Source organism: Lycorma delicatula, chromosome 1 (genome assembly GCF_047948215.1).
Source record: "Lycorma delicatula isolate Av1 chromosome 1, ASM4794821v1, whole genome shotgun sequence".
Lineage (NCBI taxonomy): Eukaryota > Metazoa > Arthropoda > Insecta > Hemiptera > Fulgoridae > Lycorma > Lycorma delicatula.
The window spans coordinates 59,652,913-59,667,886 of NC_134455.1; the positions used below are offsets into that span (position 1 = coordinate 59,652,913).

At 28.5% G+C, this 14,974-nt stretch overlaps 1 protein-coding gene across 1 annotated transcript in view; it reads right to left on the bottom strand.

The window, feature by feature from the left end:
• hwt (SH2 domain-containing adapter heavyweight) overlaps positions 1-14,605 on the bottom strand; it is a 426,431-nt gene extending 411,826 nt beyond the window's left edge. Inside the window, exon 1 of the mRNA XM_075354077.1 lies at positions 14,274-14,605. Coding sequence (XP_075210192.1) covers positions 14,274-14,600 — 327 coding nt within the window. The 5' untranslated portion in view covers positions 14,601-14,605. The remainder of the gene's footprint in view (positions 1-14,273) is intronic.
• Positions 14,606-14,974: the final 369 nt, after the last annotated feature.

Genomic DNA, 14,974 nt, shown 5'->3' on the forward strand with positions numbered 1-14,974 from the left:
CCTTTGAGGGATTTTTAGGAATTTAAGATAATCTCATTTGTACTTTTAACTTTAAAAAAGCAGTACTTATAGTAATTACGAAGATTCGCCATAAGCTCATATTTTTGTAACTATCATTTTAATGGTGATAACATTTAAAAATAATCATCATTAATACATCAATGGTGTTTTAGATTTTTTCGCCAAAGATATGAATTATGAAATAATTTAATAGGGTTGTTTAGATTACAACATATTCAGATATAACCCAATGGACATAATAAATACACCGTATACGTGTATAAAAGTACTTGTACAGCGCATCTGATAAAAGGGTTGCATGCAAGGGTGAGTTTAGTGTAGTATCCATTATATAATTTTACCCCGGAGTAAAAGGTAAAAGATAGATAAAGATAAATGCGTATCACTTCACTCTTTCCTTCCCACGTTTCATTACTTTATCTCTACATCTCGATTTTCTTCTCTCGCTCTAAAGCAGTCAGCTTATCCTTCTGGGACACATCAACCGTCTTATTTCATTCAACTTCCGCTGTGATAGAAGGACGATATTCTGTTGCAATTGTATAATTGTAAAACTCGCGTGTCAAATTAATTTCCTTTTAATGATTTAACAACACTTCACTGCTAAACAGATTTTACTCGAATATTTATTTTAAATAATAAGTTATTTGCCAAATGTTAAAAAGATTTACATTTTTTACATGATATTACCTATTTTATTAGTTATTTTGGAATTATACTTTTTTATCATACTTTTCTACGTATTGTTGTGGGTCTACTTTCATAAAATTTAAAACTGTATAAATTTTGCTATTTACAAATAAATAAATATATATACTGTAACAAAAACCAATTAATATAATCCACGAAAGTAACAAAATAATTTACTCAGAACAGAGACCCTTTTAAACGTTCACCTTCACTTTCAGATTTTAAATCTGTTAGCAAAGATTTTAATATTATTAAACAAAAAGAATGAGAATTAGACAACATGAAAACCGGAATAGTAGCTTGTTTAATTTAATAGAAAATAAAGGAACAAAGTAGCTGTAAAGGAATAAGATATATACACAGAGCATACGCGCGCGCGTGTACAAACACACACACACATATATAGATATAGATATATATATATATATATATATATATATATATATATATATATATAAAATATATATATATAAGTATATATATAAATATATATACAAAAAGATAATACGAATTTACTTCTAATTCTGTTAGTAAAAACTGAAAGTATCAGATATATATAGTGATTCCAAATTGCTTGACAATCTCTCGTGAGATGATTCTATAGACAAAAATAAGAAAAAAAATCATATAAACATAGATCAGTAAACGGTTCGTTAGCGAGTTTCGGCTCACGAAACATTTAGTCCTGCTTCTACTCTCTCAGTGAAATTAAACCGTACTAAAATTCTTGGGATACAAATCGAGGGGTCAATTTGGTGATTCCTTATAGTTTTTGATCTAAAAAACTGAATAAAAGTGGTCCCAGATCTCTATCTCAATTAGGTTTTAAGAAAAACGAAGTAAAACACGAAATCGTTTGTCGGGAAATGCAATTTTTTAGGTTTGGAATAAACTAGCTTTGTTAATTTACCAATGAACAAACAAAACTGTCTAATTAAGTTTGTAGAGAATTTAATTTTGGGAAAACTAATGTAAATAACGTGTATTAAAATTACACAGAAATTTCAGAAGTTCAACTTAATTAGAAACAAAACACAAACTCGATCGAAAAAGTGATACGATTTTACAAAACAATTTTCATCAGTGTTTGAATAACGCAATGTAAATGAAAACATATTGAAAACTTATCAGTAACAGAAAAAAATACTCAGTACCAGTAAACTGAATGAAGGTGCCACTTATAGGCTTGATTATCCCTACATGTGACAGGCTTAGCAAACTGAAACACAAAGGCATGTTTGGTTCAAAGAAGAACGCAATGGAAAACAAACTTCACTTCTCACTTTTCTCCGGAAAACTTTCCATAAAACTTGTTATCTTTGAAAATTACTACGTCATTTTACTAACTCAGCTTGCCTGCAACCGTAAGATTATGGCATTTAACATAGATTCACTTCTTGTAGGCTTAACTTTAGAGTTGATCATGTAAATAAACACTTCAGATCTATTTGTAGTTCCAAATTACTTGTAGATGGAATATTTTTTCTCACACGATTGCAGTTAAATTAACACGAATATAACCAGTTTTTGAAAAGTTCATATGACATTGATAGGAAGGCATTATTAACTGGCATTAAAAGACGCAACAGGTATTTAACATACTACCTTACCATACTAAATTCTTTTGAATGGGTTTCAGGCAATTCTAAACAAGGAGGAAATACGTGAACAGTAAAAGTAATGAAAAACAAAAAAAAACTAAAAAGTTGGTATTTGAATATGATTTCCAAGAAGTGTATTATAGCTATATAATGATAGACTCACAATTAAAAATTAGTTCAATTATTTAAATCAGTAAAACTTTTCATTAATCAGTATTATATATTTAAAAATAAATTTATAATTAATAAAGAATTGAACACGATAAATGTTTTTAGATTTCTTAATACAACTTCTTGCAACATAGATTGTTCCAACTGAACATAGCTTACAGTTATAATTTGATATAAAATCATATCGGTAGTAAAGAAGCCACCTAAATAGTGAAACCTATAATAGTATTATACTAATATCAGGTACTTCCCCCTACTGAGTTGAGAAACTGTACATAATACATTTTTTTAAGACAGAATGGGTACATTAATATCTTATCTAAAAATTATTTTCTATGAAAAAATTCATTTTTTTAATGAGAAAGTGTCCATTATCGAGTAAAAATTTCTCATATTATTATTACTTGCTGATAAATTAAGCAAATCCTGCTCTACAACAAAAATATTATCGATAAATCTACAGCTATGATTCGTGATACAGGTTAACAGGAAGACCTACCGCGGACTGATACTATCTCCGCGCGATTATTTAGTTACGACTGTCAAGTTTATAGCTTGTGATGAAAGTTCGCGCACGAATTGAGGTAATAGCAAAGTGACTTTTCAATTCTTCCGGGTGGAAACTTTTGGCTGACGAAACTATCACCGAGCCTTCATGTTTATATAAATCTGCACGACTAGTGAATTTTTGTTGATCGTTTACCTGACAGTCTTTCGCTAAGCACATTATATTAATTTTTTTTTTCTAAGTGAAATTTTACTTTTTTTAACACTGTAAATTTTTGATAAATTAATAATTATGAAAATATTAGAATTGTAACATTTTCAGTTAATCACTTCTTTTTTTAACAAATGATTTTAAAAACATGAACTAATTTGTAAAATTGCCTAATGTACTATCAATTTTTTACTTCCATGTACGAATTAAAGGCAGTATTGTGATAGCGAAAAATTTCGATTTTCAGATTTCAACGGAAATATCCATTTTGACTAGTTTCGGTGTGACGTATGTATTTCATATAACTCAAAAACGATTAGTTGTAGATGTTGAAATTTTGGATTTAGGACTTGTTGAAACATCTAGTTGTGCACCTCCCCTTTTAATTGCAATCGACTGGACAAAAAGTGTCCGAGAAAGCCCAAAATTCAAACAATTTGGATTTTGAACTTTTTCTTAACTGCAGTAATAAGCCCTCATTGAGAGATTTTCAACGATACATAATACTTTCATACAACGATACTTACTTTCATTGGTTCCAGAGTTATAGTCAAATAAAATTGTAATTAATGAATATTTGGATCTTACAAGGGGAAGGCACATGGTTCGAATCCGACTTCATCTCCTTTTTTTTTAACTTTTTTTAAATTTAAATATATTGATTTATTAATAATTATGATGAAAGAAAATGATTGTAAAAATAAAAATAAATACAAAAAAAAAATACAATAAAAATAAAATAAATGTTCAATAATTCAATAATAACAATTTAAAAACAAGATACGAAAAAATATCGAAAGTTATTAATAAGATCTTATGTACTTTTCATTTAAAAAGAAATTTGTATATGTAATTTAATAGGCGAACAGGGAAGTCATGTGGTCACATCAAATTTTTTCAAAGGTTATAGCGTCTTAGTTACGTAATTTCGAATTGAAAGACTTGGAAGGGTCTTTTCACCACCGATGTTTTTTTATCAGATTTATTTTTCTTAGCGAGTTACAATAACTACTAAAAGTACAAAAAGCAGTAAATTTTCCTATTTATGCGGCGGGTACCGTCTCGGCCTTTAACCCGGAAGTCCCGGGTTCGAATCTCGGTCAAGGTATTTTTTATACGCTGCAAGATTCTACTTCCATATTCAACGCAAAAGCTTCAAAGCTTCTATGTAATTTCATCAACCAAAAAATAAATAAATAGTTATTTATTTATTTTACACAATGCAAAAATAACACACGCAAAAGTTCTAATATAAATGTAAAAATTATTGCACCTACAACTGAATCAAATAATCGAGTAAACATGTTTTATTTAAAATTATTTATCTATCTTACGTTAAGGGCACTTGGTACCTTGTATTTTTTTTTAAATTGGATTTTTGTAGCAATTTTGCTTATTTAAAATGTTATTTTATCCATATAAAACAATAAAATAAGCAAATATTATATTTTTGGTGGCAAAATTTATTCTTTTGTTAAGTTAACAAACTTAATTTTGTTAAGTGTTAATTCATTAAAAAAATCCGAAGTTTAAAGTATTTTTTAAAGATTATTTGTTTTTTTTTTTGTTGACACTGTCTGGGTATTGTGAAAGGGAGATTTAAAGTTTATATAGAGAAATTTTGGTTAAATTTGAAATTTTGGTTAATTATGAAATTTTGGTCACATTCAGAAGCGGATGGGCTCACGATTAAGAAAACTCCGCAGAGATTTGAAGAATGTTTTGTTACAAAATGAAAAAAATTTCAGGAAAAGGTCAACTGACAGATAAACTTGTCAACGAAATTCAGGGCTACTGTGGTAATGCTATAACAAAAAATATACAGTTTAAAAGAATGAAGCGTGCATTATGGGCTATTTATTTTCATAAAATCTAGACATATGAAAACCCTTCACACGGGGTTTTTCCATGGAACATCATGAACTATCATCAACATGATGAATCATCGAATAAAAAGCCTGATAAGGAAGCAAAAATAATTTATTAACATGGAACTAAGAAAAACAGAAAAAGTACTCGACCAGAAGAATATAAGCATGACAAGGACGCATTAACCTGCGGTAAATGATGTTTTAATCAGAAAATAGCATGGTTTTTAAAAAAAGACCCGTTACCTTATGAACTGCTTAAAGTAGGAAAATGAAAATTTTACAGTGTTTGTGTATGCAAGACACATCTAATGAGTTTTTTTTAGACCTGATGTGACTTATATTTTCTAAGATAGAAAATATTCTGTATAAATATATTCTAAGATTTATATTTCTAAGTTTTTGTGAAAAAGATTAGCTTCGAAAAATAGGAAAATTGAATAAAAATTGTAAGTGAAAATGTTTGTAGTAAAAGTATGAAAAAACTCAGTAATTAAAAGAAAGACTTAAAAAAACAATTGTGAAGAATTTCCCTGCTGAATTCCTATTGAGTCATGAGATAATGGATCTCTTTTTTCCCGGGATCACCGTTACGTATTGTTTCAGATGATGAAATGAAATGATAATTTTGTAGCGTGTGAAAAAATGCCATGTCTGACCGGGATTCGAACCTGGGACCTCAGTTGAAAGGCCGAGACGCTACCACTCACACCACTGAGGCCGGTGAGATAGTGGGTCTTAAAGTTAGAAAAAATAACATTACCCAGATAAAAGGTATCAGGTGCCCTTGATACAATAAGTATCTCTTTGGATGGAATTTATAACCAGATTTTTGGATTTTGAAAAGTAATAACAGGGAAAATCAGAGAAACTCAAAATCATACGGAAATTTCAAACAAAAATTCTTGAGATCGGATCACAGTTTATAAAAATTTGGTAACATTTTCTTCTAAGAATCCTTTTGCTCCACAGTACGTGGACCCAACAGCGTTCTTTTTAGTTTTATTTTTCTGATTCTTATTGTAAATGCATATAACATGAGCGTCTCCGCAAAATCCATATCGACAAATGATGTCATAATTTTTTAGGTGATAATTTCTTACTGTGACCTAAACAAAGCGATTCATGATAACAAATCGGCGACAGCAATAAAATATTACCGAGAAAATGTTACCAGTGTGCAAGTGGCCTAAAACAGGGGGAGAATCTTCCATGCTTTACAGGTGAAAATTCTTACATAAAATTACATTTTTCATTCTACAAAATTATTGATTTCCAGATTCCGACTAACATCGCCAACTATTAAAAATAAGAATTTAATTCACTAAAATTAATTATAAGCTGCTATTTATTAATTTATAAGAAAGAGAAGATTGATCAAAATTTAATAATAGTGTACTTTTTAACATATATTTTATACCGATACTGAACATCAACGATCAGATAGATCTTTCAGTTCCTTTCACTTCGTCCAACGGGGAGCTAAAACCGTCGACTTCTGTACACCAACTGGGGCCCAAAATTTCAGAATACAGTAGTATTGTTAACTATCTTGTTATCATTATAAAGGACGAACAGCTAATGAAAGCTTACATTTTTTATAATAAATACTAATATATGCAATCAGAAACGACTACACATTTATCATAGCGGTAATTTATTAGCTTAAAGGATTTGAAGCGGTAAAAAAATATCTTTATTTTGCTAAACTAAGCAATTATATAGAATTAAAACTTATTTAAATATGTTGATGGATGACTCATTAATTTCAAATGTGTTTATTTATCAAAAATTAAAAAACTCATGAACATTCAATCAATAAAAGAGAGAGAGAGAAAGGGGAGAGAAAAATACAGAGTGAGAAACATATAGGTAGAGAAAGAGAGAAAGAAAGAGTATTAACATTTACGAGTATTATATGTAAACGAGTATTATTATTATATGTAACTAATCTATAAATACCTCATTTGTTATAGCCTTTTGTAAATCAGTTGTGAATTAATACAGATTTTCAAAAAATATTTTCCTATACGTTTGTAGATAAATAAGTTTCTTATACCTGTATTATTTCTATTATTATAAGTAAATATTTATACATTATCCGAGTAAATTATTTGTTATTAATCAGTCGATTAATAAAAGGAAGCAATGAAAGCCATTAGTTTTTGTAAGGTTACGTTCATTTTTAATATTTAATAGTTTTTCTAATACTATAATACTGTTGTCTTAAAAAAAAATCTGTTTGTACCTCGTACATTATTTATTTATTTGCATTAAATAACATTTTAGACAAGATCTGCACAACCTCCCGAAGCGGCCAAGTAAATGTAACAAGTGAATGTTCGTCATTTCATCCAACTCCTAATTAATAACTATTATCAGGATACAATTTATAGGAAATAAGAATATAACTATACTGAAAAAGTCACAATCAATACGACACTCGGCATAAGACCTGTATTAAATATTTCATCAGCCATCACAATGAAAATTTCAATCATAATGATCCATATCAATGATAAAAAGATATATATATATATATATATAAAAAAGATATAATCAAAAAGATATATATATATCAATGTTAGATTTCGCTCACGTATATTTTACATCATCTGGTAGCTTCAAACGAAATATAAAAACATATCAGAAAATATTACAACTTAAATATAAGTAGGTTTCAATGTCTTAGTTTTTAAATAAATTTTAAAATTTCGAAGAATATGTAACTTTTAATCGGAAAATCTAAAAAAAAGGGAAAAGATAAGGCGTAAGTTACGAAAGTTAACAAAGTGACTTAAATTTCATTACGAAAATCAGGCTGTAATGGTACTAGAAGAAAGTTTTTGTCTCAAAATACATAGAACACCTTCAATTTTTCTCTATACATAGTAATTTTTCCGTAGTTCTTATTAGTGTTGAAGATATATGCCACATTATACCAGTTACTAATATACTGACTGAATTTTTTTTTAAATATTACTATAAAAAAAAAAAAAACATATCATGAAACCATAATCGTAATCTTCAACAAATATCTTACCCAATAAATCATGATTTCATAGTTTATTTGATAACTGAGTGATGAGATTTGTTCGTTTATAAAATAAAAAAATTCCTTATGAAATCTACCTAAAAATAGGTATAGGAAACGGAACGCAAATATGTCCAGGGTGGGGAGCATAGTTCTTATCTCCTTGATCTGAACATTTTCCCTTGCTGCTGGATGATTCTTATTGAATAGCGGTTACAAGAATTGGTTGTGTATTCGTATTGTTCAAATGAAAGAATAGTAAGGCTGCAACACAGAAAAGGAGTAAAGAACTTTAGAAACGACGTGAATATAAAAAATTCATCTTTTACCCCGCTCAACGAACGGAAGAATATTATACTTGATCATTTTGTTTTATATTGCTAAATTGTAAATACACACTAATACTTACTTATTTTTGGATTAATCAATAAAATCCAAAAATACTAATTTTCAAAATTAACAGAAATATTTCAACTTTTTCAAATCTGTACTGGAAATAATAAAAGAATCAAAAAAGTAAGATTTAAAACTAAAAATTGTTTTTACGCGTAATTAGCGTGCGTGTAGGAGGCCTACATAATCGTTAACATCAGATCGGTTTGAACCATTTATTATGATGCCTGATGGTACAATTGTATATGAATTATATAATAAATAAAATTTAAAAATAGACAATTGTAATGAAAACAAATTAATTCTAGACTACAAACTGAATAACAATTTAATAGAGGGCCTCCACCAACATAAGCACAATATAGCCTGTTTATCTTTTGGAGATGAAAATGTTGAAAATTTAAGAAATATTATAATTTATAAATCTAATAATAAATCTTTTCTACAGACCAAAGGGAATTAATTGAAAGATTTCTAGACGATAATGGTGGATCAGTCGGAAAAACGGTTCTGCAATAGTTCAAATCTTGGAAATTTAACTTCTGATGAAACTGCTGTGATATTTCATTTTGGACACAATTATCACACGCAAGTGGGTAGTTGTTAAAGAAAATATGGGGTACTGAAAAAACGGCTCGGTTAACTGTCTCAATGTAAATCGATAACTGATCACTGACGTCGACAGGCCTTACCTGTGTTTTTGATATCAAGACTGTCAGATTCGATGCGGACAAGAACTAGCAATAACCGAGATCCGATTCGATTATTTACTGGATACCAAGACTGGCTCAAGACTGGAGTTTAGTGAAAATAAATATACTTCTACACCACTGTATAATTCTCTATAGTTGTAACAGTTTCTTTAATTCAGGATACCTTAATTTTCTCTATTTTTCCATTACAATAAACCAGAAAAGAATACCAATTTGAGCGGGCAAAAAAAAAAATTAATTAATACGTAAAAATAAAGTTAACAAAAGTTAAAAATTTTAAATTCTAAACAAAGATAGGTAAGGTTAGCTCAGAAAAACCTGTCAAAAACTTTCATGAGATCAGGCAATTTTTAATTCGCACAAACTCTTTTCTAATTCGATATCATAAAAAATTTGTAACGCACGCCTCTACTTCGTTCTGACTACGTAATCTCAACTCATGAGTTTTTTAAATTCTATTTCAGCTTACAAACCAAATTACAGTTCAGGCTTTGGTCTTACCCATTCTCATCCCGCAATGCCAATTAAAGCATTCCAGTAACAGGTAGTCCCATCTAATTAAAATTGTTCACATTTTCAGTATATTTGAGTCTGGGCGTCCACCATCAAAGGGAAAACAGCTAATTGGAAATTATATTACTTCTACAACAATTAATAGACTGAATGAATAGATTCGTTAGTTTTATAAAAAAGATTTGTTTTCTTATACCTCAGAACATTTTGTAAAAGTATACACGTATGAACCGCGACGTAACCTTCCAAAATTTCTTTATACAGATACTTAATCGTAACCAGACCTCAAAAATAACGTGGTAAGCAGGCCTCGACGTATAGTTTAATTTTTTATTACTAATACGCCATGTGCACAAACTAATTATAATAACGACCAAGTTATTACAATTAATTTATATAATATAATGAAAATATAACTGAGAAGGTGAGGGAATGAAGTGGAAGAAAGATTATAGACGACCTCAAAAGGTTATCGTGTTAAACACTGTAGATGCAGTCCGTTATTGTAGCTGATAATGTTTAAGTAATGGGCTACGTAAGTTCGTTTTACTCTTAGGAAATTAATACGATTATTTTTCTCTCTACATCGAATATCCAGTTAGATGGCTTTATTTATATTAACTAGATGCGTTTTATCTTTATGGATGAGTTTTACAGCATAATAGCTTGCATCAAATCAACGATAAAAAAAATCGAGGCGGTCTTTTATTATCTCCTAATAAATGCTTTACAACAACGTGAAATCATCAAAAATAAAAGAAAAAATTAAAAAAGTACTGTGGCACAGATAGATTAAGGAAAGATAAAGAAAGTTCAATTTTTTTTCATAAGTTTTATTTTAAACCCGTTTCACACTCATAAAAAGTCAGAAGATACGAGTATATATATATATATATATATATATATATATATATACTGCTGGAAAGTTGATTGTCCTTATTATAGTCTACACGAAGGTTCTAAGATCTTAGAAATTAAAATCATTATTATTTAAAAAAATTTGTTATGTGTTTAAAACCTCCGTTAAGTACAATTAACAATGGTATTTTTTTAAATCTTCGTTTATGGTTAAAATTTTTTTAGAGATCATTTAAAACCTAGTTCTTTTGTTGTCATTCGGCCTGTGTATATTTCAGTTAAAAAAAAATGCAAAAATTTAATCACAGCACTGAATAATAAAGCGATTCTATCGAGATGTAGACCCTAATATGTTGTAACGGTCAATAGTACGTCTCTTCGAAGTAGTGCAAGACCACCTTTGATCGAACGTAAATCTACAAAATCTACACTTGACCGAATATACACTTTAATCTATCAATGTGTATCATTACATCTAGATTTTCAATCCAAAAAATAAAAGAATTACAGTTATAAAACGGGAAAGAACTACATGTAATCCCACTAAACACAGAAAACCCACGTTGTTATTACTTATAAACTAAACGGTCTAGATTTCCTTGAAACGTCTAATTTCTGTTGATTCAATAAATACGTTACCCATAAAAAGATTACTTGGGATAATATTTTAGTTTCTAAAAGTTTCTTTTTTACATAATTAACCTTCTAAAATAAAAAAAAATTAATTAACATTAAAATTTATAAAATGTTAACATAAAATGCGAAAAAATTGTTATCTATTTTAATATTTATTATATTAAAATTGTTAATTGTTATCATCAAGAAGAATGAATCACTCGATTAAAAGAACGTTGTAGAAAACACTTGTAGGAAATTGTATAGAATTTATTGACAGTTTTTTTTAATATTTATTCGAAAGAAAATATTAAAAAGAATAATTATCACAGGAAGACAACAAAGTTTTCAATGAAAATTATTATATTATACATTACCCGCATACATTAGAAATTCATTTATGAACTAAGGAAAACTATAAAAGCATCTGTAAGTGTTAGTTAAAATCGTACTGTTTCTTAACAAAGTTCGTAACAAATAAATGCAAAAGACTACACACATGCGCGAATATATATATATATATATTCATATGTATGTATTAAACACAGTAAAATGAAAATATGCTCTAAAAAGATACAAAATTTAAGTAGTACATACTTATACACGATTTTCCTGAAATATTAAAAATGAAAAACGTCTTTATATTATGTGATATGTAACTTAACATTTGTAATAATAATAGAAACCACAACTACTCAGTCGAACGACTCATAAACTTAACAAAACACAATAAGGAAATCGCAAAAACAATACAATTATAACGTCTGAAAACATTTTACACCTTTACAGCGTTAAAAGTTATTAAAATAGATTGGTAACAATACATTTTTCGAACCATTCAAATTGTAATCAAAGAGTTTTATAAATTTAATTAAAACCGTAGAAGCTAAGTGAATCAATTTTGATCTGTTTAACCAACGAGGATGAACTGCCAGGGACATTTACAAAACGACTGAGAAACAGAGAAATGTTTAAAAGGAGACGGAAAGAGTCTCGTTAAGGTCTTTTTATTCGAACGAAAACTAGTATTAAGAATTTATCTTAAAGAGCAAAAAGAACTTCCAGCATTTAGATGAGGTTTTAAGACGTACCTGAAAAAAAGAAGCTTAACGTGAAGTAAAAATTATGTTTAAAAAAGGAATCTAACGATAAAAAGATTTTAAAAAAGAATAAAGTAAACAGAACGATTTAATTTCTAATTATGGGAAAATGAGTTTTTAAAGAATATTTTTGAAGCTTTTTATTTAATATTGTTGGTGACGCGATGAGACATTTGGATTAGTTAAAAAAAAACTTTAATAAGTGATGAAGTGATTATTTGATTTATGTTTGTTCATTCGAAGAGATGATTTCGTAAAATAAAGTTGTATAAATTTTATATTACACATAAATAACGGAATAATGGAGAACATTTAAAGCTTGTTACTAATAATCCTGTATATCCTAGAAATTTAAAAAAAAAATTATTTTTTTCTGATGATAATAATATTAGGAAACATTAGAAACATTAGGAAACAACTGGTTTCTAATATCCAGTAATACCATCAGTAGTATAATTATATTGAATTCAAACCCCTCTTATCATTTTTTCAGTAAAGATAAATATTGTTTCATAAATCATCACCAATTAACGTATGCATTCGTGAATATCACGTCAAAGGATATTTTAAATCTGTTATAAAAACGACAGGATTGGGGTTAAAAATTGCATAAAATGATTATCTAAAAATAAAAACTACTTCAATAGGATTTCGGTATACTCTAGAGTAACAACTGTTGAAAAAAAAACTGTTATAAGGTAATATTTGCAGCAAATGCTTTCAAACCGAACAGAATAATTTTCTATTAATACAAGCTTTTTTTTTATTTAAATGACTTTTCACAAATAAAAGGAACAAAACAACATTAAAACCGGGCGTAGTGTGAAACAATTCGTCCGTAAAACATTGAAAGCTAAGATACTCTATAATTCTCATAGGACTCAACTTTATCGTTATTTTACTACGTTGCGTCAAACCATAGCCGACTAGACGACAGAGTTGGCAAGACAGATATCTGTATTATATATGTATGTAATACACACACATGACATTTCTCTAGTTCTCATTCTTTTTGCTTTGTGTAGAATTAAGTGTTTGAAAAGTAAAGAATAAACTAGATTACTGATTATTGATCTTTTTGAATGCCAAAAGTGCATATATATATATATATTCATATTTTCATACACAGTAGCATATTGTCTTCGTCGGTACTCTCCGCCTCATAAGTAAAACAAATCATATTTCTTAATCTCTGTTCCTGTATCAAACAAATCTAATTTGCTTTAAATTCAATACTTTGAAAAGGAAGAAAAATCAAAAAATGCTTCCTTATACGAGTTAATTTAAAACAAACAAATTCCGAAGAAAATTAAAATAAAATAAAAGACACGTAAATAATTGCACAATACAATAAAAATTGAAATAAACATATCTTGTTGAAAATATGTATACATTTCTTAAATCGAAACATTTACAAAAAATAAACTCGAAACATAGACATTTCTGTTTTGAAATTTCATCAAAATTTAATAAAAAAAAGGAAAAACGTTTAATCATATGTACCGGAAGTTTTTTTATTGATTTTGACTTTTTAAGAAGTTAACAATACCGTAAACGAAAATGAAACTTTTTCCAAGTTATTCTAATTATGAAGACAAACTTTTTTCACTATCTAGAATTTTAATTACTGTTAAAATATTCAAGTACTTTCAGTAAGTATGGTCTGTTTTTACAAAAAGTTATAATTATATATTTTTATGAAGTGCAGTACATACTTGTTATTACAGTGCATGTTAATTCAACCTTATTTACTTATTTGTAGCCAAACATTCACAATAAATATAGGTATAAAAAAAATATGACGGTATAATCAAATCATTCTAACGATAATTAAATGATTGATTTGAAATTACATTATTTCATACAATTTGTTAATACAGTCAATAATTCATGCATTGAGGTAGGTCAATTTCGTAATGATTTTGTGAAAAAATATAATTACAAAGACGTAAACAAAGATACTCGTTGTTAGACATACCTGTCTGCGATAGGGTGCAATATCCAAGGTTGTTGAATCATCAGGGTGGAATCGTTCAAATTTGAAACTGTCGCTTCGATATAATTGATTGGGCTGAGGTCTGGCACACAATCTTCTTGATAACGCCCTGGGTGTCAGATCGACTAGTCCTTGCCACGGCCAAGGAGGTGGTAATGCACGAAGTAATTTCTGTAATAATACTTCATTATCAACGTTTTCGGTGGATACTATCTGTTGTCCACTGTGATTAGTTTTTGATCGCTTACTACCGTTTCCAGGACGGCGACGACTGTCGCTCCTGGAATTCCGCTTCAGGAAACGATCCATGCTGTACGAACACCAATAACCGACTGACTGTCTTGTCGTCTGCTGGTGCAGCACTACAGCAATGCAGTCTAACCGAAGTTACTAGAACTACAACACATCACACAACTTTATGATTAAAAACAGTACATTTTAATCCAAATTAGCGCATTACATCCTACTAGAAAATTGTAAAGAGGATATTAAACTAATCATATTCTTCTTTACATACGTACTTCATTCATTGTCTTATTTATATTATTAAATAATATTTTATAAGTTATTATATTTATTAAAATTTTGAGGATATTTTAAATCACGAAAAAAACGGTAATTTTAAGCCAGAAAAATCTACAATGTGTAATTTTAGATCTGAATCCAGTCAACACATAATTTTC